General features: G+C 46.6%; 1 protein-coding gene across 10 annotated transcripts in view; it reads left to right on the top strand.

The window, feature by feature from the left end:
- The window catches only part of FRMD4A (FERM domain containing 4A), an 814406-nt gene that overhangs the window by 722997 nt on the left and 69111 nt on the right, over positions 1–22298 (top strand). For all 10 annotated transcript variants that reach the window (XM_086919678.1, XM_086919676.1, XM_086919675.1 and 7 more), the window contains exon 14: positions 9433–9574. In XM_086919678.1, the coding sequence (XP_086775804.1) occupies positions 9433–9574 (142 nt within the window). The remainder of the gene's footprint in view (positions 1–9432; positions 9575–22298) is intronic.

The following is a 22298-nucleotide window of genomic DNA, read 5'->3' as shown; positions in this document are numbered from 1 at the left end:
AGTGCAGAGTAGTGAGTAGTGAGTGCAGAGTAGTGAGTAGTGAGTGCAGAGTAGTGAGTAGTGAGTGCAGAGTAGTGAGAAGTGAGTGCAGAGTAGTGAGTGCAGAGTAGTGAGTAGTGAGTGCAGAGTAGTGAGTAGTGAGTGCAGAGTAGTGAGTGCAGAGTAGTGAGTAGTGAGTGCAGAGTAGTGAGTAGTGAGTGTAGAGTGCAGAGTAGTGAGTAGTGAGTGCAGCGTAGTGAGTGCAGAGTAGTGCGAAGTGAGTGCAGAGTAGTGAGTAGTGAGTGCAGAGTAGTGAGTAGTGAGTGCAGAGTAGTGAGTGCAGAGTATTGAGTGCAGAGTAGTGAGTGCAGAGTAGTGAGTGCAGAGTAGTGAGTAGTGAGTGCAGAGTAGTGAGTAGTGAGTTCAGAGTAGTGAGTGCAGAGTAGTGAGTAGTGAGTGCAGAGTAGTGAGTAGTGAGTGCAGAGTAGTGAGTGCAGAGTAGTGAGTGCAGAGTAGTGAGTGCAGAGTAGTGAGTAGTGAGTGCAGAGTAGTGAGTAGTGAGTGCAGAGTAGTGAGTGCAGAGTAGTGAGTAGTGAGTGCACATTGCAGAGTAGTGAGTGCAGAGTAGTGAGTGCAGAGTAGTGAGTGCAGAGTAGTGAGTGCAGAGTAGTGAGTGCAGAGTAGTGAGTGCAGAGTAGTGAGTGCAGAGTAGTGAGTGCAGAGTAGTGAGTAGTGAGTAGTGGTTGCAGAGTAGTGAGTAGTGAGTGCACATTGCAGAGTAGTGAGTGCAGAGTAGTGAGTGCAGAGTAGTGAGTAGTGAGTGCAGAGTAGTGAGTAGTGAGTGCAGAGTAGTGAGTAGTGAGTGCAGAGTAGTGAGTAGTGAGTGTAGAGTGCAGAGTAGTGAGTAGTGAGTGCAGAGTAGTGAGTAGTGAGTGCAGAGTAGTGAGTGGTAGTGAGTGCAGAGTAGTGAGTGCAGAGTAGTGAGTGCAGAGTAGTGAGTGCAGAGTAGTGAGTAGTGGTTGCAGAGTAGTGAGTAGTGAGTGCACATTGCAGAGTAGTGAGTGCAGAGTAGTGAGTGCAGAGTAGTGAGTAGTGAGTGCAGAGTAGTGAGTAGTGAGTGCAGAGTAGTGAGTAGTGAGTGCAGAGTAGTGAGAAGTGAGTGCAGAGTAGTGAGTGCAGAGTAGTGAGTGCAGAGTAGTGAGTAGTGAGTGCAGAGTAGTGAGTAGTGAGTGCAGAGTAGTGAGTAGTGAGTGCAGAGTAGTGAGTGTAGAGTGCAGAGTAGTGAGTAGTGAGTGCAGCGTAGTGAGTGCAGAGTAGTGCGAAGTGAGTGCAGAGTAGTGAGTAGTGAGTGCAGAGTAGTGAGTAGTGAGTGCAGAGTAGTGAGTGCAGAGTATTGAGTGCAGAGTAGTGAGTGCAGAGTAGTGAGTAGTGAGTGCAGAGTAGTGAGTAGTGAGTTCAGAGTAGTGAGTGCAGAGTAGTGAGTAGTGAGTGCAGAGTAGTGAGTAGTGAGTGCAGAGTAGTGAGTGCAGAGTAGTGAGTGCAGAGTAGTGAGTGCAGAGTAGTGAGTAGTGAGTGCAGAGTAGTGAGTAGTGAGTGCAGAGTAGTGAGTAGTGAGTGCAGAGTAGTGAGTGCAGAGTAGTGAGTAGTGAGTGCACATTGCAGAGTAGTGAGTGCAGAGTAGTGAGTAGTGAGTGCAGAGTAGTGAGTGCAGAGTAGTGAGTGCAGAGTAGTGAGTAGTGAGTGCAGAGTAGTGAGTAGTGAGTAGTGGTTGCAGAGTAGTGAGTAGTGAGTGCAAATTGCAGAGTAGTGAGTGCAGAGTAGTGAGTGCAGAGTAGTGAGTAGTGAGTGCAGAGTAGTGAGTAGTGAGTAGTGAGTGCAGAGTAGTGAGTAGTGAGTGCTGAGTAGTGAGTGCAGAGTAGTGAGTAGTGAGTGCAGAGTAGTGAGTGCAGAGTAGTGAGTAGTGAGTTCAGAGTAGTGAGTGCAGAGTAGTGAGTAGTGAGTGCAGAGTAGTGAGTAGTGAGTGCAGAGTGCAGAGTAGTGAGTGTAGAGTGCAGAGTAGTGAGTAGTGAGTGCAGAGTAGTGAGTGCAGAGTAGTGAGTGCAGAGTAGTGAGTAGTGAGTGCAGAGTAGTGAGTAGTGAGTTCAGAGTAGTGAGTAGTGAGTGCAGAGTAGTGAGTAGTGAGTGCAGAGTAGTGAGTGCAGAGTAGTGAGTGCAGATTGCAGAGTAGTGAGTGCAGATTGCAGAGTAGTGAGTGCAGAGTAGTGAGTGCAGAGTAGTGAGTGCAGAGTAGTGAGTAGTGAGTAGTGGTTGCAGAGTAGTGAGTAGTGAGTGCACATTGCAGAGTAGTGAGTGCAGAGTAGTGAGTGCAGAGTAGTGAGTGCAGAGTAGTGAGTAGTGAGTGCAGAGTAGTGAGTAGTGAGTGCAGAGTAGTGAGTAGTGAGTGCAGAGTAGTGAGTAGTGAGTGCAGAGTAGTGAGTGCAGAGTAGTGAGTGCAGAGTAGTGAGTGCAGAGTAGTGAGTAGTGAGTGCAGAGTAGTGAGTAGTGAGTGCAGAGTAGTGAGTAGTGAGTGCAGAGTAGTGAGTAGTGAGTGTAGAGTGCAGAGTAGTGAGTAGTGAGTGCAGAGTAGTGAGTAGTGAGTGCAGAGTAGTGAGTGGTAGTGAGTGCAGAGTAGTGAGTGCAGAGTAGTGAGTGCAGAGTAGTGAGTGCAGAGTAGTGAGTAGTGAGTAGTGAGTGCAGAGTAGTGAGTAGTGAGTGCAGAGTAGTGAGTGCAGAGTGTGAGTAGTGAGTGCAGAGTGTGAGTAGTGAGTGCAGAGTAGTGAGTAGTGAGTGCAGAGTAGTGAGTGCAGAGTAGTGAGTGCAGAGTAGTGAGTGCAGAGTAGTGACTAGTGAGTGCAGAGTAGTGAGTAGTGAGTAGTGGTTGCAGAGTAGTGAGTAGTGAGTGCAAATTGCAGAGTAGTGAGTGCAGAGTAGTGAGTGTAGAGTAGTGAGTAGTGAGTGCAGAGTAGTGAGTAGTGAGTGCAGAGTAGTGAGTAGTGAGTGCAGAGTAGTGAGTAGTGAGTGCAGAGTAGTGCAGAGTAGTGAGTAGTGAGTGCAGAGTAGTGAGTAGTGAGTGCAGAGTAGTGAGTGCAGAGTAGTGAGTAGTGAGTTCAGAGTAGTGAGTGCAGAGTAGTGAGTAGTGAGTGCAGAGTAGTGAGTAGTGAGTGCAGAGTAGTGAGTAGTGAGTGCAGAGTGCAGAGTAGTGAGTAGTGAGTGTAGAGTGCAGAGTAGTGAGTAGTGAGTGCAGAGTAGTGAGTAGTGAGTGCAGAGTAGTGAGTTCAGAGTAGTGAGTAGTGAGTGCAGAGTAGTGAGTTCAGAGTAGTGAGTAGTGAGTTCAGAGTAGTGAGTAGTGAGTAGTGAGTGCAGAGTAGTGAGTAGTGAGTGCAGAGTAGTGAGTGCACAGTAGTGAGTGCAGATTGCAGAGTAGTGAGTGCAGATTGCAGAGTAGTGAGTGCAGAGTAGTGAGTGCAGAGTAGTGAGTGCAGAGTAGTGAATGCAGAGTAGTGAGTAGTGAGTGCTGAGTAGTGAGTGCAGAGTAGTGTTGAGTGCAGAGTGCTGTGTATTGGCAATGTAAATGACAATGCCATCTATTTATGATTTAAAGAAAAAAAAGAAATGTCATGAGCAATGCCAATAGCTCCACCTTTAATGATGCCGAGACCATTGCATTGTAAATGCTTGTTGATGGAGGTGACTCATCTAGTATCAATGAGACAGACTCCGATCTATTCCTGGGTCTTCAAGTAACATTACTAATGATCGTGGAGACAATGTTGTCAGGTGTAGTGCACGTTTAAGATCTGCTCCCATTCATTCCAGGGATTATGTGTACTTTTGATTGTTTTTTTTGTTTACGTTTAAAAAAATAAAATAAAAAAAGGGGAGGTGTGTAATATGTAGTAAAGGTAAGCTGTTATGTTACTTTAAGGAATGTTAGGAATGTTCATGCTTGTATGTTCTAGATTAGGAATACCTTGTTAGAGTTGGTTGTTAGTATGCATTATTCAAGGATTTATACTTCACCTGTGAAGAACGGGTCGTGGGTCCTCTTATGAATAAATATACTTATTGAATATTGGAGTCTCCTTGGATTACTTCTGAGAACCACTTACTACAAGGTTTCAAGAGGTTATAGTTTTTTTTATAGTAACGCCCCTTTGTACCAGCCAAAGTCACCAGGATCAGCCTCACTGAATAATCTTGCAGTGCAAGGGAGAAGCCATTCTCCTTCTGATGCGGGGTGGGGGAGATTAACGACTTTAATTTTTCACGGTTCTACTCCTTACACTCTCCTCTACCCATGAGCCTTCGCCACAAATGTAACGACTTGTCAGGGGTTTATTTTTAGATAACACTTCACTCCGCAGTTTTGCTGTATAAACAGTAGGTGTTACAATTACTCGATTTAATCACACTTTGTTTACTGATCTCACAAAGGATGGAAGGCTGAGTTGGCCTCACCGAGGCACCTTTGAACACACTGAGCTGTCCCAGGTGCACAGTACTCAGGAGAGTCCAGATGTCCTTTTGAGGTACTCTGTCTTGCTGTAGGCCATCATTTGAATTGATTGTGAAACCTGTAGAGAAATCAGTGAATAAAATCTTAATAAAAAAGCTTCCACGCTTCATGTTCACCAACTCTTTGGCAGTTGCACGCCACATTGGACTTACGGTGAGTAATCAAGCAACCGTATGGCTGAGTCAGTGATTGCAGTGAGTTGCAGGTGGCCAGTTTGAAATTCTGCCTCACCATACGTCAGCAAAACTAGGCGGTCTGACCTATGGCACTGGACAGATGCCAGTGCTTGTTGTCTGTTGAGCTGCAGGCTTTGCAACTAGAAAAGGCTCCCAGACGCGCGTTGAAACCAGGCCCGGATGTGTGAGATAAAATGGCTTCTTTCACATCACATCACTGAAAATAAATTCTGCATTCTGCAATACAGAGCGTGTCAACAGCTTCTCGAATGATAAGATTAGCCCGTCTACCTCCCAAATGTGTTGTTGTGTCGTGGAGGGAATGTTGACAGGCCAAGGACGCCCACCTCACAGTGCCCCCACAGAGTGTGGTGGCGTAGTGTCATGGAGGGAATGTTGACAGGCCAAGAACGCTCACCTCACAGTACCCCCTTGAGAATGGTGGTGTAGTGTTATGAAGGGAATGTCAACCGGCCTAAGCGCTTACCTCACAGTGCCCCCACAGAGTGTGGTGGTGTAGTGGCATGAAGGGAATGTCAACCGGCCTAAGCGCTTACCTCACAGTGCCTCGTTGAGAATGGTGGTGCAGTGTCATGAAGGGAATATTGACAGGCGAAGGACGCTCACCTCACAGTGCCCCCACAGAGTGTGGTGGCATAGTGTCGTGGAGGGAATGTTGACAGGCCAAGGACGCTCACCTCAACTTACCTCGTTGAGAATGGTGGTGTAGTGTCATGAAGGGAATGTCAACAGGCCAAAGCGCTTACCTCACAGTGCCCGCACAGAGTGTGGTGGTGTAGTGTCATGGAGGGAATGTCAACAGGCCAAAGCGCTTACCTCACAGTGCCTCGTTAGGAATGGTGGTGTAGTGTCATTAAGGGAATGTCAACAGGCCAAAGCACGTACCTCACAGTGCCCTGTTGAGAATGGTGGTGTAGTGTCATTAAGGGAATGTCAACAGGCCAAATCACTTCCCTCACAGTGCCTCGTTGAGAATGGTGGTGTAGTGTCATGAAGGGAATGTCAACAGGCCAAAGCGCTTCCCTCACAGTGCCTCGTTGAGAATGGTGGTGTAGTGTCATTAAGGGAATGTCAACAGGCCAAAGCCTTTACCTCACAGTGCCTCGTTGAGAATGGGGGTGTAGTGTCATTAAGGGAAGGTCAACAGGCCAAAGCACTTCCCTCACAGTGCCTCTTTCAGAATGGTGGTGTAGTGTCATGAAGGGAATGTCAACAGGCCAAAGCAATCATCTCACAGTGCCCTGCCAGATATGGTGGCGTAGTGTCATGGATGGAGGTTGCGAAGTGTCTTGAAGGGAGGGGTGGCAGGCTAAAGCGCTCTTCTCAGAGTGCCCTCTGTAGTGTCTTTGGGGGACTGGTGACACCCAAAAGCACTCGCCTGAAGGTGCCCACGGAGTATGATGGCGTAGTGTCATGGAGGAAATGTTGACAGACCCAAACTCTCACCTAACAGTGCTCGCCGAATAAGGTAAGGTGGAGTAGTGTCATGTAGGGAATGTTGACAGCCCAAAGACGATCAGCTCACAGTGCCCCCACAGAGTATGGTGGCGTAGGTAGTGTCATGGAGGGAGTGGTACGGCCAGCAGTCCCAGGCTGCTCTGATTCCGGTGCCAGTGAACGCCTACAATGCTTCACAACTATTCACTAAGGGGCAGATTTATGTTGGTAATGCGCCACGTTTGCGTACCGCAACTGCGGCGTAAACGTGGCGCATCCCTATGACCAATTTACAACGTGACGCATCTAGGCAGATGCGTCACGTTGTAAAGCCCTGCGCCACATATGGGCGTTCCGGCGCAGGGTAGGCGTTCCGGGGCAGGTGCGCCTCGCAAAAGTGGCTGAGTGATAAGATTTCACTCAGTTACTTACAGGCCAATGCTGCGTTAAAACCCTGCGCCTGCTTGAAGCAGGCGTAAGGCTTGAGGTAGCATTGGACAGATAGGGCACCCCGAGCCTTGCTGGGGCTGCATCGCGCTTGCGACGCAATTCCAGCAATGCGCCACCTTTACGGCACAGATGCGTGACATCTGTGCCGTTTTTGCACCATGGTGCTCCGCATTGTAAATGCGGCGCACCGTGGGTGGCGGAGCTGCGGCGCAAAATAACTGGCGCATTCCTGGATGCGCCAGTTATCATAAATCTGCCCCTAAGGGTTCATATCTGTCTGCACTCATGCCGGATGTATATATTCAGGACAAGTATCAATATAAACCAAATAAAGTTAAAAGTAATGAGTTAAAAACATTGCGTGTCACATCATGGTGAAAAAGACCATCTTGTCGCGCGCTGGAGTTTCCTTTGTGTTTCTTACCAGCGAGCACACAGCGAATAGAGCGTAGCGTGCATTGGAGAGGCAAGCCTTTCTGTGCGTCTCGAACCACAAAATCCTATTGTAAACTAAGCACGTGTAGAAAAATGTGGCACTTGCGTGAACTTGCACTTCCATTGTGTGGCGGGGAGCGGCGAGGTGAGCGCCCCCGGTGCTTCTCTTCTCCGTTGCCGCGTGGGAGGGGGACTTCCTCTCGACGACACCTGCTGCCCGCTGCCGCTGGAAACCCGCCCCGGCCGATGCTCCTCCCGTGCAGGGGTGCGGCAGAACGCGAGGCCGAGGCGCGCGGCCTTTCTACGGGGGCCGCGGTCACCCCAAGACTATATTGAGGTGAATGGGGAGATCACCCTCCGCAAGTCAGACTGTCCTCCAGAAATCGATGTGTAGAGCCTTCAGAATCCAGGAATAGCCCCCGCCTGCTGCAAAGCGTGGGTAGTTACCAAAAGGGCATTAATGCTGAAAGGAAACGTTCAAACTAAATATAGTTAGAGTGAGTATGTTCAGATCTCCCTGTCATAGAATAGACTCCGTTCCAGAGGGATATTAGCTGCCTCCTCCATTGTTTTCAAAGCCATGAAAAACAGTTAAGTTATTTTTGTAAAATAACTTCTGGAAGATGATGATCTTAGGCGGCCTATGTCTAGATTCTTCATCTATCAGGTCAGAGAGTATTTATTTTAGTGAGACAGTTGTCTTCTGTTAAGTGAGAGACCTTTGAAAATTCTGCCTGCTTTTTGATAGCAAGACTGATTTTCGCTCTCCGTCTTAAAGCAGTCTCCACATCATCTCTTCACAATCAGCACCCGTCAAGATTCCTCTCCGCCCCAAAATGGCTCTAGTTTTTGCTGTGGTAATATCTCACCTGTGTGGTTGCTGTGATATCTACACAGAACTCCTGAAACTCCAGTTTGAAACAGCTGATCAGCATCGCACTGGCTCTGAAGTCCAAACTGATAGAGAAAAAAACTCTACAATATGTCTGTTTACCTTTGCACAAAGGTTGATGTGCCCTTTCTCCAGATGATTGCTCCTTAACAGCCAATCAGAAGCATCTGATCAACAAACCTCAGTCCTTTCACTACACAGCCAACCAGCAAACCTCAGTCCTTTCCCCACACTTCAGACCAACAAACCTTAATCCTTTCACTACACAGCCGACCAGGAAACCTCACTCCTTCCCCTACACAGCGATTAGCAAACACTCAGCCTTTCATCCATCTGAGGTCGATAAGAGGAGTACCATTGAGTTGGGTAACAATAAGCATCTGTTATTCAGCGCCTTGAGACCCTAGCTTGGGTGACACGTGCGCTTTACAAATACACGTTATGTTGAGTGGCAGGTCACGATGGACTGCTTCATACTAAGGTTGTCTCATTGTTCATATACACTGAGAGAGGGAAACACGAACTGGTAGCTTTTCTCATTATGCTGTTAACAAGTCTCCTGACTATATCCTACTATCAAACAATTCGGAGTTAGCCTTAAGATGGCTTGTAACAATTTACAAGCAAAATCAACTTAAAGAGGAATTTCTACTTGCAAATATCTATGCATTTATAAAAAGTTAAACATGCCACCAAAAAGGCTTCCTCATTAAATAGAGTAGGTAGCCGACCACCAACCTTACAGGCATAGGCAGCTAACATAGTCACCAGGCTTTTCTTATTTGTTTGTACACTGGAAAACTTACAAGAAAACAGAGTCAGTAAAAAGGGACTGGATGAAGAGCCTCGGGTTGGCAATAGCCATGAGTAGCATTCCATTCCATTGTTTTTAGAAAATTTATACTATTAATGGCCCTCATGAATAGGGCCGATCCAGCTTGATAGTATGTCATACCAACCCCAGAATTTAAAAGTAAGTAATAAACACAAAAACATTTTTAGAGGATGCGGGTTTATTTTTAAAGTGGGGGGTAAGGTGGACTTTGCAGTAATTTCCAATGTCTATTTCACTTTAATGTAACCTTGAAGGCAATACCGTCGCGTTTGTGTGAAAGAATGGGCTTGTGCGCTGTCCGGTGGGGCGTCCGCGGTTTGTGTCCGATAGCGTCAACAGGCAGTGGTAGGTAGGGTGGCTCACGCAACACTGCTCTTTGTCACAATAGCTTCATTTAGGGTTGCTCTAGCTCACTAAAATGCAGGGACTGGATTCGCTTCTTTGGGACTTACTGTTGTCTGCAGGTACACAAGTGTTTTTTGGCACCATGCGCATGCCACAGGCAATCTACTTTGGCCCCTTTGCAGCGGATTGTGAAATGTGTGTGAAAGAATGCAGTTAACGTTAGGGACGAGGAAGGAGGGTGGAGGGGGAGCTCAGAGCCTGATGCTTGGTGCAGAGATTTTAAATGTGTTTTTCTTTCCTCTCTCAGTCCAAAATCCACGCGGCAAGAAGCCTCAGTGAAATCGCCATAGACCTGACAGAGACCGGTACACTGAAGACTTCCAAACTAGCCAACATGGGGAGCAAAGGAAAGATCATCTGCGGGAGCAGCGGCAGCCTCTTGTCCTCAGGTAGGGACTTCACGGGGCAGACACTGAGGATCACACAGGAATTGTTCCTGCTTGTTCTAGCTGCCTGCTGTGGTCTGCTGAGGAAATGGGTTGAATCTGTGATGCATGATTGAGTATGTGTGTCGATCTGTAACCACTTGGTGCTTCTTAGAGAAGTGTCTATCTGATTGTCGAAGGAATTGTCTCTCAGTGGTTCGTAAGTGAGTGGCAGTTCAAAAAAATACCTTGATCATCACAAATATGATTTCCACAGACATGAGCACTTCCTGGATCAATCTTTGTAGTGATGGAAGCTATGTAGACTTTTTGATTAGAAATTTTCCCTCTCACCCACAGGAAAAAGAAAGTTTGCATTTTATATGCTTTCACAATATTAGGAGGGCAACCTAATTTCCTTGTTCAGATTGAACTTTCCAATTCGAATTGCATGCATCTGAAACCACTCTTGTTTTCAATTACTTTCCATATTTAGTTTTTTCAATTAATTTCCAGACATTGGTGTCTTTTTCCACAAAGTTCTTTTTATTGAGTATTCAATTCTATCACACTTATCACCCAGCCAACACGTTTTCATCCCTTACAGAGACTTCATCAGGGCGATTTTATTTATCGTCCTTCTCAAAATTCTTCTTTTCCATTAAAATTCCCCATTTAAATTTCTGGGCTCCTTACAAGCAGCCTATCGGTGTGTGTGTCCTGTCTGATTGATCAACACCACTGCTGGCTGTCTTCTGGAAATTGCATCTGTATGCCTCCGCCTCCCGCCCCACACACACACCCATGTACTTCTTGCTTTTTGGCGCCCCAGGTAAGGATAATGAAAAATAGTGAAAAAGAATGTGTCAAAAAACCAAATGACTGACACTATATTTTCATCATCCATCCCTCGTCATAGCTTCCTATGGAGTAACATTGTGAGCACCGAACTGCCTGGGCACCTGCGTTGGAAGGGGCCCTACTTTGCTCTCTGCACATTATTGTAACAGAGCAGATGTGGTAAATGTGTTGCCTTGTGACTGCACCAACAACTCAGACCTCAGTAAGCAGTGAAATGTGCTAGTGAGCGAAGAGGTGAAATGGTCCCTTAGTTTCAACCAGTTCAGGATGTGGGTTCTTAATGTCACTAGCTCTCTCTCTGAGGAACTGTCCCATTTGGACCACACTCGCGTGCACCATTGCTATCCGCAGTCATGGAATTGTACTATCAAAACATATGTGTCATCGTCCAGAGTTGGTGGAAAGCACGTGGATGGGGCCTACCTGAACACTGACGTCTGGGATACTTGCCTGTCTTTAATAAACACAGGGGCTGTGTTGTGTGCTGTCATAACAGCTGTATGGTTCTGCATGCATTGACTATATAGCGCCTTAGTAACCACACTGTTCATCAAATGAAGGTTCCGATGTTGCTTCTCAGGTCTCGCTTCTACAAGTACCTACACTCCTCACACCATAGAACGTGGCCCGAATATTTGCCAACAATTTAGAACCCAAGTCATGGAGATTTGATAAAGGCATCAATTAGAAAACAATACCTTAATGCGAGGTGCATTGAATGAATCTATGGTTGGTTAGCACGTTTAATTATTTCTCATATGTATCTAATGTTCAAGATTGATGGTTTGATCACCTTCCTATTGTCCTTGCACCCCACTTGATCTAAAAAGACATATAGCCATGTCCCATTAACACGGGCGTCAGTTTCATAACGTCAGTCAGAAATCTTGCAGTTGATACTGTTTAGAGGAAAGTGATGTGCGGATCGAGGAATGCTCATTTCACAGGGATTCGGATACTGGTGGCTATCTGGGAGTCTCACACCATGAATGCAAAGGAGTGGAAATTGCTCAAACTTGGCCTCTGACTTTTCTAACTGAACATACATTGGTAGAGGTGTGTACTCGTATTACTGTGGTTCTCTTCCGGAGCCTATCAACTGTGCCTGCTTGCAAATTCCCAAGGGCATGCCGCCAATCAGATAGCCAATTTGGCTGAACATTTAATTCCTGGCTCGTGTTCTCTCGCCCAGGTGAACATCAATAAACCATTTAATTAGAGGTCACGTTATTTACGCACAAACACATTAGAAGTGAATGAAACATTAGTCTGAAGACCATGTGAATGTGTATGATGGCCATAAGCACTAGTTCATATGCATTCACAGACAGGTGTACCGTAGCACACCACAAACCTTGCCTCTGGCATTTCACTGAGTCAACCACTTAATTTTGCCGTTTTTTCTTCCCTCTGCAGTTACACATGACGGAATATGTTTTGACCGACAGCCATGCATGCCTTCTGCTAACTAGATTCCACCAGTATGAGACAAAAAGTCATATGAATGCCTTCATTATGAACCAAATTTATCGTAAGTCAGTTTTGGGGATGCTAAGTGCCTAGCCACAGATAGGAGTATCACTTGAGTTGAGGCAGAATTACTGGAGATTCAGGAAGCGCGTTCTGGGAGACTACTGCGTACAACACAGGAAGGCAGGAGGAAGTGTCACCTAAAACATGTAAGGACTCAAAACGTCCACCTTGAACATTGATTTAGGATCTACAAATACATAAGAATGGGGAATGAGTAAAGATGAGTTACGTTTGTATGTGTGAGATTTGCTGGTACTTTGCAGCTTGCTGATCTGACATCATGCTTCCAGTATTGTGCTTTCATTTGATTACCTATTTGTTTGGAGTTGGAGCCTTGCTTTTCTTCACTTGGCCTAGTTTGACTTGGACACCTGATAACCGTGACTTGTTACGTAATAAAAGAAAACAACAAAGGAGCGTCAAACAAGCTTATAAGAGAAAAGCGAGCATGCAACACCACTCAGTCTCATTTGGCTGTGAGAAAAAACCTCTTATGGTTGTTTAGAAAGCCCTCACTCACCAATCTGGTTGGTGACATGCTTCATCATTGGGCCCCACCTGGAGTGGCCGAATGCCACCCTAGTGTGATTTGACGCCAGTTTACTGCGGAGCTGGTTTGTTTGAATGAAGAGTGATTCTTCAGTGATTTGAAAATGTACCAATTGTGTCAATAAAGCCATTTTTAATACTTTTGCCAATCGTACATGGATAAAAACAAAAGTGTAGGGTAAAGGACCAAAATGAAAAGTCCAAATTTGCTCTGTGTTGTTTGGTCAACATGTTTCTGCCACAAAGATAATGGTATATCGGGCGTTCGTCCGGACCAATGAAGAGGTGAAAGTGTAAATAGTTACTAATAGACCCTGGTGTTATGGCGCGCTAATGCCCACCCTATCCTGGGGTGTCAGTGTTAAAATAAAAAGTATCAAAAACATTCTAGTTTCCAAATAATTGCAGTGGAAGTGTATTAATAAGTGTTACGTAATAAGACAGCTCTGGAAATAAGCTGGCCTTACGACTTGGAGTTAACTTTTTTTAACGCAAAATGACCATTTTCTAATTGTTGCCTCCCAAGTGCTCTCTATTTCTGCGGTGCATTTTAAAGGATCCTGAAACCTTCCTAAAATTTCCCAGAAAGTTGTCAGTAACGCTCAGTTACTGTCTGTGGAGATGTGTATGGGAGTGATGGGACCCCGATGAATGGGAATCTTTGGGGGAAGGGCTGGTGTCGAGAGATATCAACGCCTCCCGCAGCTGTCCATTCGGAATGCACCACTAGACCAACCAGCTCAAAGCCAAAAATGCAGAGTGATTTTCATTCCTCCTTGGCTGAACAGTGTCTAATCTGGAATTTAGCTGTAGGATTTGAAAGTTTATGGTGGAGTAACATATGTTCCATACGGAAATAAGAAGGCCAGAGTGGTGTTGATGGCTCTGCTGTTATTCCATTCTAGTTTTACCCCCCCCCCCCCCAGTAGGTTGCAATACCCCCCCCCCCCCCCCCCCGGAACTCCTTACATCGTCGCTGCACAAGAACCGCACACCATGCTGCCTGAATGTTTTTTAAATTACTAGTTACTCTTCCTCTTAACCTAGGATAATTCCACTGGATGCTTCAGCTCTCAGATCCCATGTTTTCACAACTGCACACAGGATTTCTTTCTTTAGGTAGAAATTGTGACTCTAACATCCACTGTCTGCTTCAGTCTGACCACAGGGAATGTGGGAGCATTTCTGGTGGGTGTGGGGGAAATAGAAACCACAAGTGGCCATTGAGCTGGGCAAACCTAGTCTGGACTTTAGTCATGTGTGCATTGACTCACACTTGTACTGTGTGCTACACAATGTGGGATGTTTTTTGTGGCCCACAATGATTTACAAAGTGACAAAAGTCACCTTAAAACTGTCTGATATTATGCTTGAATTAGAACTACTCAGCCATGTAAGTCATCTGCATTAGTTACGCGTTCGTTGCTTAAGGTGTCTTTGTAATCTAAAGCAACTACTCCTCCTGACATGTCGTTTTCAGAGAGTACCTAAACTCCAAAACAAGCCTTGCTGGGTCTATAGATCAACCTGAAGTTCTTGTCAAAGTTTTAAAAACTTGCACCGCCTGGCAGAAATGAAGCATTTGATGTGATTGTTCACACACAGAACGAAGTCAATGCAGCACCATGAAAGGTTAATCTACAGAGCCATGGCACAAACCAAGAGGTTCACGCATGCAAATAGCCAACGAGGGCCACCCACGTTTAGAATGAGTTTGTTGCTGAAATGAGGTCTAATGAGCAGTCTGAAGAGCATAGTGGTCCCGTGCAGAGATGAGCGGTTAAATCCCAGTTTAGATGAGATCAAAATACAGCTCATGGTACAAATAATTGTGTGACGGCTAATTACTTTTCTTTTCATGGCCTTAAATGTCAGTCATGGCACCTCAGATTAGTAGGTGCCAAACGAATGGGTCAGGAAGTGCATAAGTGTAGCTATGAAACAGATGTGTGAGGTAAATAGTGCATGGGTCAGGCTCCAGAAGGGTATGGATTGGTATAAGGAAGCACATAGGGATAGGTAAGAAGCACATAGATAAGGGATGTGCAAGTGAGAGTTATGGAGTGTGGTTGGTTTAAGAAGAATGTGGTAGTGTTTGGGCATTATATGGGATGAGGTTAGGAAGCACATGGTTTGGAGCTGGGAAGAGCTTGGGTGGAGGTTAGGGAATGTGTATCCTGTTTGCAGCCTTTGTGTTCTTCTTAGAGGAGAGTCCCTGGAAGATTGCCACCATGAGCATGGAAAACCTGTGGTATGTTTTAAATAATGACATATCATACATTTGTCGGTCACCCGATGTCTTAGCCAACTCAGTGCAAGTGTATATTGGCTCTCATCCTGCTCTAACTTTATCGCTCCTCAGGAAGAGTCACAAATCTCCCTGAAGAGGCAAACACCGTGCTCAGTACCCCAAGATTGACATAGTATATCATCTGGATCCGGGCAAAATACAAGAGTCTAGGAAACACTGCAACATGCACAGTCTATTACCGCCAACCTAGGGTTTTCCCCATCTTGCTTTGAAGAAATTGACTCATCAGCTTTTGAAATCTGGCAAAAACTGTTTAGTAATATCTTCCCATATTCGCAACTTACTGGCAAGATTAGGGGCCAGATGTATCAAAGGGTTTTGCCCATTCTGTGTCTATGGGAAAATTTGTTCATACATAAGGCCCTAGGTCTCTGAGCACTGTAAGGCAACCAGACTGGTTCTACAGGATCCATTGTCACTGCTGTACTCCCACTGAACACTGTGAATGTAATGCATGCGTAAATTGACTTGGATGGGTTTACAGGGATGTACTTTTATATGTGTAGTATGCTCAAATGCACAGTGTAGTATTGTAATGCATTGGCTCAGTGAGGGAAGTCTAAGGCTCCAGACAGTGTAACCTAAAGCTGAGGAATTGTTTCAAGAGGTGAGGGCAATGTGGAAACTTGGGAAAAGGTAAATGGAGCCATAACCCAAGTTTTAAATGTGACTGCTCACCGGCAAGCGAATTAAGCTTGAGAGGAGGTGGTGCTGGAATTGGGGAAATGGGGATACGGATAAATGGTTGTCCAACCAAGTCTAGAAAAGGTGAAGCTGGCAACTTTACAATGATAAATAAGTATGCAGCGATTGGAACAGCCATTAAGTGCCAGTCATTCCAACGTCTTTGGAGACCAATACTGATACTTCAGTACTAATACTTTAATATTTAGCACATTACCCAGTCTTCACATATTCACAGGGCCAGACTAATGGTATTTGTTCATTAAGGGGTATCTGCTGTTTTTTCCTTCGTGTACAGATCCTGTTATTCTCATGGTGTGCTTCCCAGCTCTCTTGTTCTTTCTCCACCTTCGAGTCAATGGATGGGTCCACGTTCTCTCCGTTTGTAATTTTCCGAAACCATTGATTCCTATGGTTACTGCCCCATAAATGTGTGGCTATAGTGGGTTGTGTTAAGTGTTACTCCGGTAATTAGGGCACAGCTCTGACTTTTAAAACACAGTTTTTTTTTCTTTATTGCATATGCCTATGTTAAATATGAGCTTTGTGCCCCAAAAAACGGGTGTTTTGATTGTCTCCGTGAGTAAAGTCTTAGATCGCAAAAACAAGCGTGGGAAAGTAAGCCAGAAGTGACATGGTGGCACGGCTATCACTGGCATTTACTCCAGACTCCGATGTGGTCTGGCTGTTGTCCATCCAGAGGAACTTCAAATGTCAGCCAATGAGGGGACATCCATGGAAGAAATCAGTGGGACTGATTTCATCATGCTGAGCGCCTACCTTTTGGATCACCGAGACCGATAACACTTATTTTCATCATAGCACAAAAGTTAAGGTGCATTTCAAGTACCTCATGTACTAGGCTTCCACCAAGTGTGTCCTTAGGGACAGTATCAAGAACGTATAAGTGATCAGTGCTGTAGGTGAGTGTACAGTGTCAAAGTCTGAAAACTAAAAGCACCGTAAATTTCATTCAGTTTCCATGAAGATTAATTTTTTCCTGAGTACCCACTAATCAATGGGGCCTGGATTCCCGCTTGGCCAAAAAATGCAACCAATAAATTGAATCTGACCAGAACTTGAGTACGTGATCTGTGAACCTGGCTGTGATCATACCCGGTGAATGTTGCATGGTCCTCTGAGGATGGTGTCCATCCTTGATGTCTTTGAATGTAATATTGCTTGTTCTATCCTTTAGCTCAACAAGTATAGACCTCAATTCTGACCAGTTTGATTCTTGCAACCTTTATATCCTTTTCCGTCTTCCACTCCGGTCCCAAATCCACAGTTTCTGTGATTAGTTTGAGAAGTATTGCAATAGTTCGTTAAACAAATGTTAACACTTATTATGGGGGAGGGGGTGGGTGATGGGTTTATTGACCTTTTTGAACTGTTGAGTAGTTAAACTGTTGCTTGCTGAAATAGTTGTCCCCATCGTGGTCTGTAAACCCCATGGGTTTTTGATGGTATATCATTCCCTTCAGAGTACGCACTGGTATTTGTTAAACAACTGCAGGAATGGCCAGATCCTAATAGCTATGGGTATTCTAGAGAATTGGAGGTGGAGGGGGGCCTTTCCGGTGCGACTCTCAGAATATAAAAGGTTCTACCGCCTGAGAGTTGAATCACCTGCTCTGTGGTAGAGTAAGATGGGCTCCCTTGACACTGAGCATTTTCGTGTGCGACTGGTGCCCATTATCATATAAACGTGAAAAAAACAGGCAGAATGTAGTAATGTTTTATCTGTCATTTCCGCTGGTGTGTATAATAATTCTTATGCATTTTCTGCCTTTTTAGCAGACGTAGTATTACTTCTTACAGAGGCTTGAGAGTCTGTTACAACAGTGTATTGTTCGCTACGAAATGGCGTGTGATCCATGACAGTGAAGTCCAAGGGGTTGCGCAGCCTTGTATATTTTGGTGGGTTAGATGCTGGTCGGTGTATAGTTTAAGGCAGCATTGGCAGGTAATTATTGATTAACCTCTTTTATTTGGTAATTGTGGCACAGGCCCCCCGCTGTAAGCCACTCACTGGGATGGCACTGCTCCCTGATTCACACACTGACCCATGCCATTGAAGAAGGCCTCTGATTTTGTTAGAGATTGCATTGATTAAAGTAAAATCACTGATCTTGAGCCTGCACAATTATAGTCCAATGCAGGTTAATGCTTCTTAACTGCATCGATGCTGCGGCGATTTTTGCGCTGTACGGCTGTTTTCCCTTTTCCGCGATACATGACGAGCTCAGCTCGTCATCAGCACACGCCACCCGTGGGTGATGATCGAAAGGGTTAACAAAAGATGCAGAATTTATCAATTCTGGGACTAACTTATGCCACAGTCAAATGTGCAACTTTCAGATAACTGCGAAAAGGGACCAGTGGCCCCACCCCACACATGCAAGGTTGTTGCATAAAACATTTGAAGATCTTTCCAGTAGTTCCTTATGTTGTATTTCAAATTGCTGCCATCGTGTAAGATGTAAAATGTATTCATGCTTAGAAGAACTTGCCCATGACAGGGGATCGATGCCAGAGGGAAAATTCTTAAATCATTATTTCACTACTGTAAGGATTGCCTTTAGTGGTCCGTATTCTTCCTGGTCACCCTTATGGTGAGGGAGGCGCGACTTGGCCACAGTGAGAGGTCGGATGAGGGGGGATCCAGATTTGTACCTCTTGAAGCGCATGATGCTAATTGGCTTGTTGGCGTGTCCATCTCTTCACCTCATCATTTGGGTAGTAGTGTTTTCATGGCATGGATTTTGAGACCCGCCATCGGACATGACACTGGTGCGGCAGCAAGGCGATGCAGGGAAAGGGAGAAAATGTAAATTTAAAAAGTTTAACAAAGAAATAGGGGTTCGGCCTGTATCGGCCAGCAAGGCTAGGCTCTACAAATTGTGTACAATAAAAAGTGCCAATGCTGACGGTTAACACTCACACAGACTTTGAATTTCGTGAGCCTGCAAATTAATTTACGTGGCCACCGTTTACTTTTTGTACTATTTAGAAAAAAAATGTATATACATCAAAATCTTATACACAGTAGACAAATGCACATTAGAGAACAACTTGTAATTTCTTTAACAGGAACCTGAAAACCAAAAAACATTTCACAGTGCATCAACATATAACAAAAAACACAATACAATACTATTTCACCTTTGTATCCTGGTTCGGAATTAATCTGTCAGAAAAAGAGCTGGGGCGATTCCAATCTTTCCATAGCTCATGCCTGGAGGGCCTATACCAGAAGCAGAAAAAATTCATTCAAATAGCGGCACAAAACAGGGGTATTTTCTTCACACAAGTTACATAATTTGCCCTGTTAGTCCAAGTCCACTAATTGAATGCTGTCTGGGTTGTGCCCTTGTCGACGCGTTTCGAACCCTTAAACACTTGGGGTTCTCCTCAGGACTCCGAGCACATGGATACCTTCAGCCAAAAGGTGAATGTAAGCGTTTTTTTGGACTTCCTATTTGTCTCAGGAAGAAAGGTTAGCAAATCTTTTTATCTCTTAACGTAGCCTACCAGCCCCTAATTACTACATTTCATCTCTGGGAATTCTCTCAAGTATCATGAATTTGTATGTTTGGTGTGGGAGTTCACTTATTTATTTATTTTAAACTGCGCCACGCGAATGCTGGGGGGGACTCCTCGTGTGATTTCCTCAATTGCTGCTGTGTTTTACTTTGTACACTCTTTCTAGGACTCTGCTCTTAATCAGGAGGGGAATTGCTGTGAGAAATGGAATTGGACGGCTGAGTTAAAAGGCTCACAGTGTCCTGTGCTGTAAATGATCTCAACGTAGAGATCAGGATAGTGTACTGAATGGATTCCCACATCCAGTAAATCCAGGTCATAACTATTAGCAATACAACAGGGGACCATGAAATCATCTTTTATTATGATAACAAGAAACATAATCGGAGTTGAAATTCTCCTAAATACCAGTGAGTCTGTTTTAAAATATGACTCGGCGTCTTTATAAAAGTATCAACTACTAGAGGTTCCCTCGAGTAGACCATACCTCGCAGATGTTTTCTTTCTGACGAACTCTAGATAGTATCACTACTGAACAATATGAATATCCTGCCATTGACTGAGTCATGGTAGCCTTTCTCGTAAAGGTTGATTGTCGGCCAGAACAATGATATCCAGCCACAAGCCAGACCGTCGGTACAGCCTGTGCTTCCTCCAGTACATGGTTCTTTCTTGTAACTGAAGCTGATATAGCTGAAGGAAAGGGCGATAGAGGTACATTAGCATCCGTTTTTGATGAAATATGCCTCTTGGCCCTACTGTCTCGTATGAACTCTGGGTTTTGTTTATTTTACAATTTACTATTGGCGGGCACTTATGTGGCTGCTTGTGCGTCCACCCTATATTTACAACAAGCATTTACAATGCAATGGTTTTGCCTTTGTTAAAGTTAGAGCTATTGCCATTGCTCTTGACATTATTTTTATTTATGTTTTTTTAACATAAATAAATGGCATTGTCATTTACAATGCCACTAGCTTTATCTATCGCAAATGACACACACAAACACACACAGAGCCGCCCCACACACACCCCCACACAGAGCCCCGCACACACAGCCCCCCACACACACAGCCACACAGAGCCCCCCACACACACAGCCACACAGAGCCCTCCACACACACAGCCACACAAAGCTTCCTACACACACAGCCACACAGAGCCCTCCACACACACCAACACAGCACAAGCAGGCAACAGGGGCAGACGGAGGCACAAGCAGGCAACAGGGGCAGACGGAGGCACAAGCAGGCAACAGGGGCACACAGAGGCACAAGCAGGCAACAGGGGCCCACAGAGGCACAAGCAGGCAACAGGGGCCCACAGAGGCACAAGCAGGCAACAGGGGCCCACAGAGGCACAAGCAGGCAACAGGGGCACACAGAGGCACAAGCGGGCAACAGGGGCACAAGGAGGCACAAGCGGGCAACAGGGGCACAAGCAGGCAACAGGGGCACGAAAACGGAGGCACAAGCAGGCAACAGGGGCAGGTGGAGAAAACACAATTTTCAACAGCCCACTTGGCTCTGCAACAGTTGCCTTTGAAAAGCAATACGGCGTAATGGGCATGATCAAATCCCGTCCCCTGCATTAAAAACAAGCATTAGAAATGCAATAGGTCTCGCAGCATTAGAGTTAGTGCTTTTAGAATTGTTTATGGGTTTTTTTGTAAATCTTTAGCATGAGGTTGAGGGTGAGTGAGGGTGAGGGGTTGAGGGTGAGTGAGGGTGAGGCTGAGGGGTTGAGGGTGAGGGTGAGTGAGGGGTTGAGGGTGAGGGGTTGAGGGTGAGTGAGGGTGAGGGGTTGAGGGTGGGTGAGGGGTTGAGGGTGAGGGGTTGAGGGTGAGGGTGAGTGAGGGTGGGTGAGGGTGAGTGAGGGTGGGTGAGGGTGAGTGAGGGTGGGTGAGTGTGAGTGAGGGTGAGTGGGGGTGAGTGTGGGTGAGTGGGGGTGAGGGTGAGGGATTGAGGGTGAGGGGTTGAGGGTGAGGGGTTGAGGGTGAGTGAGGGTGAGGGGTTGAGGGTGAGTGAGGGAGGGGTTGAGGTTGAGGGGTTGAGGGTGAGTGGGGGTGAGTGAGGGTGAGGGGTTGAGGGTGAGTGAGGGTGAAGGTGAGTGAGGGTGGGTGAGTGTGAGTGAGGGTGAGGGTGGGTGAGTGTGAGTGAGTGTGAGTGAGTGTGAGTGTGGGTGAGGGATTGAGGGTGAGGCGTTGAGGGTGAGGGGGTGAGGGGTTGAGGGTGAGGGGTTGAGGGTGAGGTGTTGAGGGTGAGGGGTTGAGGGTGAGGGGTTGAGGGTGAGGGGTTGAGGGTGAGGGGTTGAGGGTGGGTGAGGGGTTGAGGGTGGGTGAGGGGTTGAGGGTGGGTGAGGGGTTGAGAGTGAGTGAGGGTGAGGGTGAGTGAGGGTGAGGGGTTGAGGGTGAGTGGGGGTGAGTGAGGGTGAGGGGTTGAGGGTGAGTGAGGGTGAGGGGTTGAGGGGGGTTGAGGGTGGGTGAGGGTGAGTGAGGGTGAGTGTGAGTGAGGGTGAGTGAGGGTGAGTGAAGGTGGGTGAGGGTGAGGGGTTGAGGGTGATTGAGGGTGAGGCGTTGAGGGTGAGGGGTTGAGGGTGGGTGAGGGTGAGGGTGAGTGAGGTTGAGGGGTTGAGGGTGAGTGGGGGTGAGTGAGGGTGAGGGGTTGAGGGTGAGTGAGGGTGAAGGTGAGTGAGGGTGAGTGAGGGTGGGTGAGTGAGTGAGTGAGGGTGAGGGTGAGGGTGGGTGAGTGTGGGTGAGGGATTGAGGGTGAGGGATTGAGGGTGAGGGGTTGAGGGTGAGGGGTTGAGGGGTTGAGGGTGAGAGGGTGAGGGGTTGAGGGTGGGTGAGGGGTTGAGGGTGGGTGAGGGGTTGAGGGTGGGTGAGGGGTTGAGGGTGGGTGAGGGGTTGAGAGTGAGTGAGGGGTTGAGAGTGAGTGAGGGTGAGTGGGGGTGAGTGGGGGTGAGTGAGGGGTTGAGGGTGAGTGAGGGTGAGGGGTTGAGGGTGAGGGTGAGGGGTTGAGGGTGAGGGGTTGAGGGTGAGGGGTTGAGGGTGAGGGGTTGAGGGTGAGGGGTTGAGGGTGGGTGAGGGGTTGAGGGTGGGTGAGGGGTTGAGGGTGGGTGAGGGGTTGAGAGTGAGTGAGGGTGAGGGTGAGTGAGGGTGAGGGGTTGAGGGTGAGTGGGGGTGAGTGAGGGTGAGGGGTTGAGGGTGAGTGAGGGTGAGGGGTTGAGGGTGAGTGAGGATGAGGGGTTGAGGGTGGGTGAGGG

Source organism: Lissotriton vulgaris, chromosome 1_1 (genome assembly GCF_964263255.1).
Source record: "Lissotriton vulgaris chromosome 1_1, aLisVul1.2, whole genome shotgun sequence".
Lineage (NCBI taxonomy): Eukaryota > Metazoa > Chordata > Amphibia > Caudata > Salamandridae > Lissotriton > Lissotriton vulgaris.
This window is presented reverse-complemented; position numbering and strand designations above follow the sequence as displayed.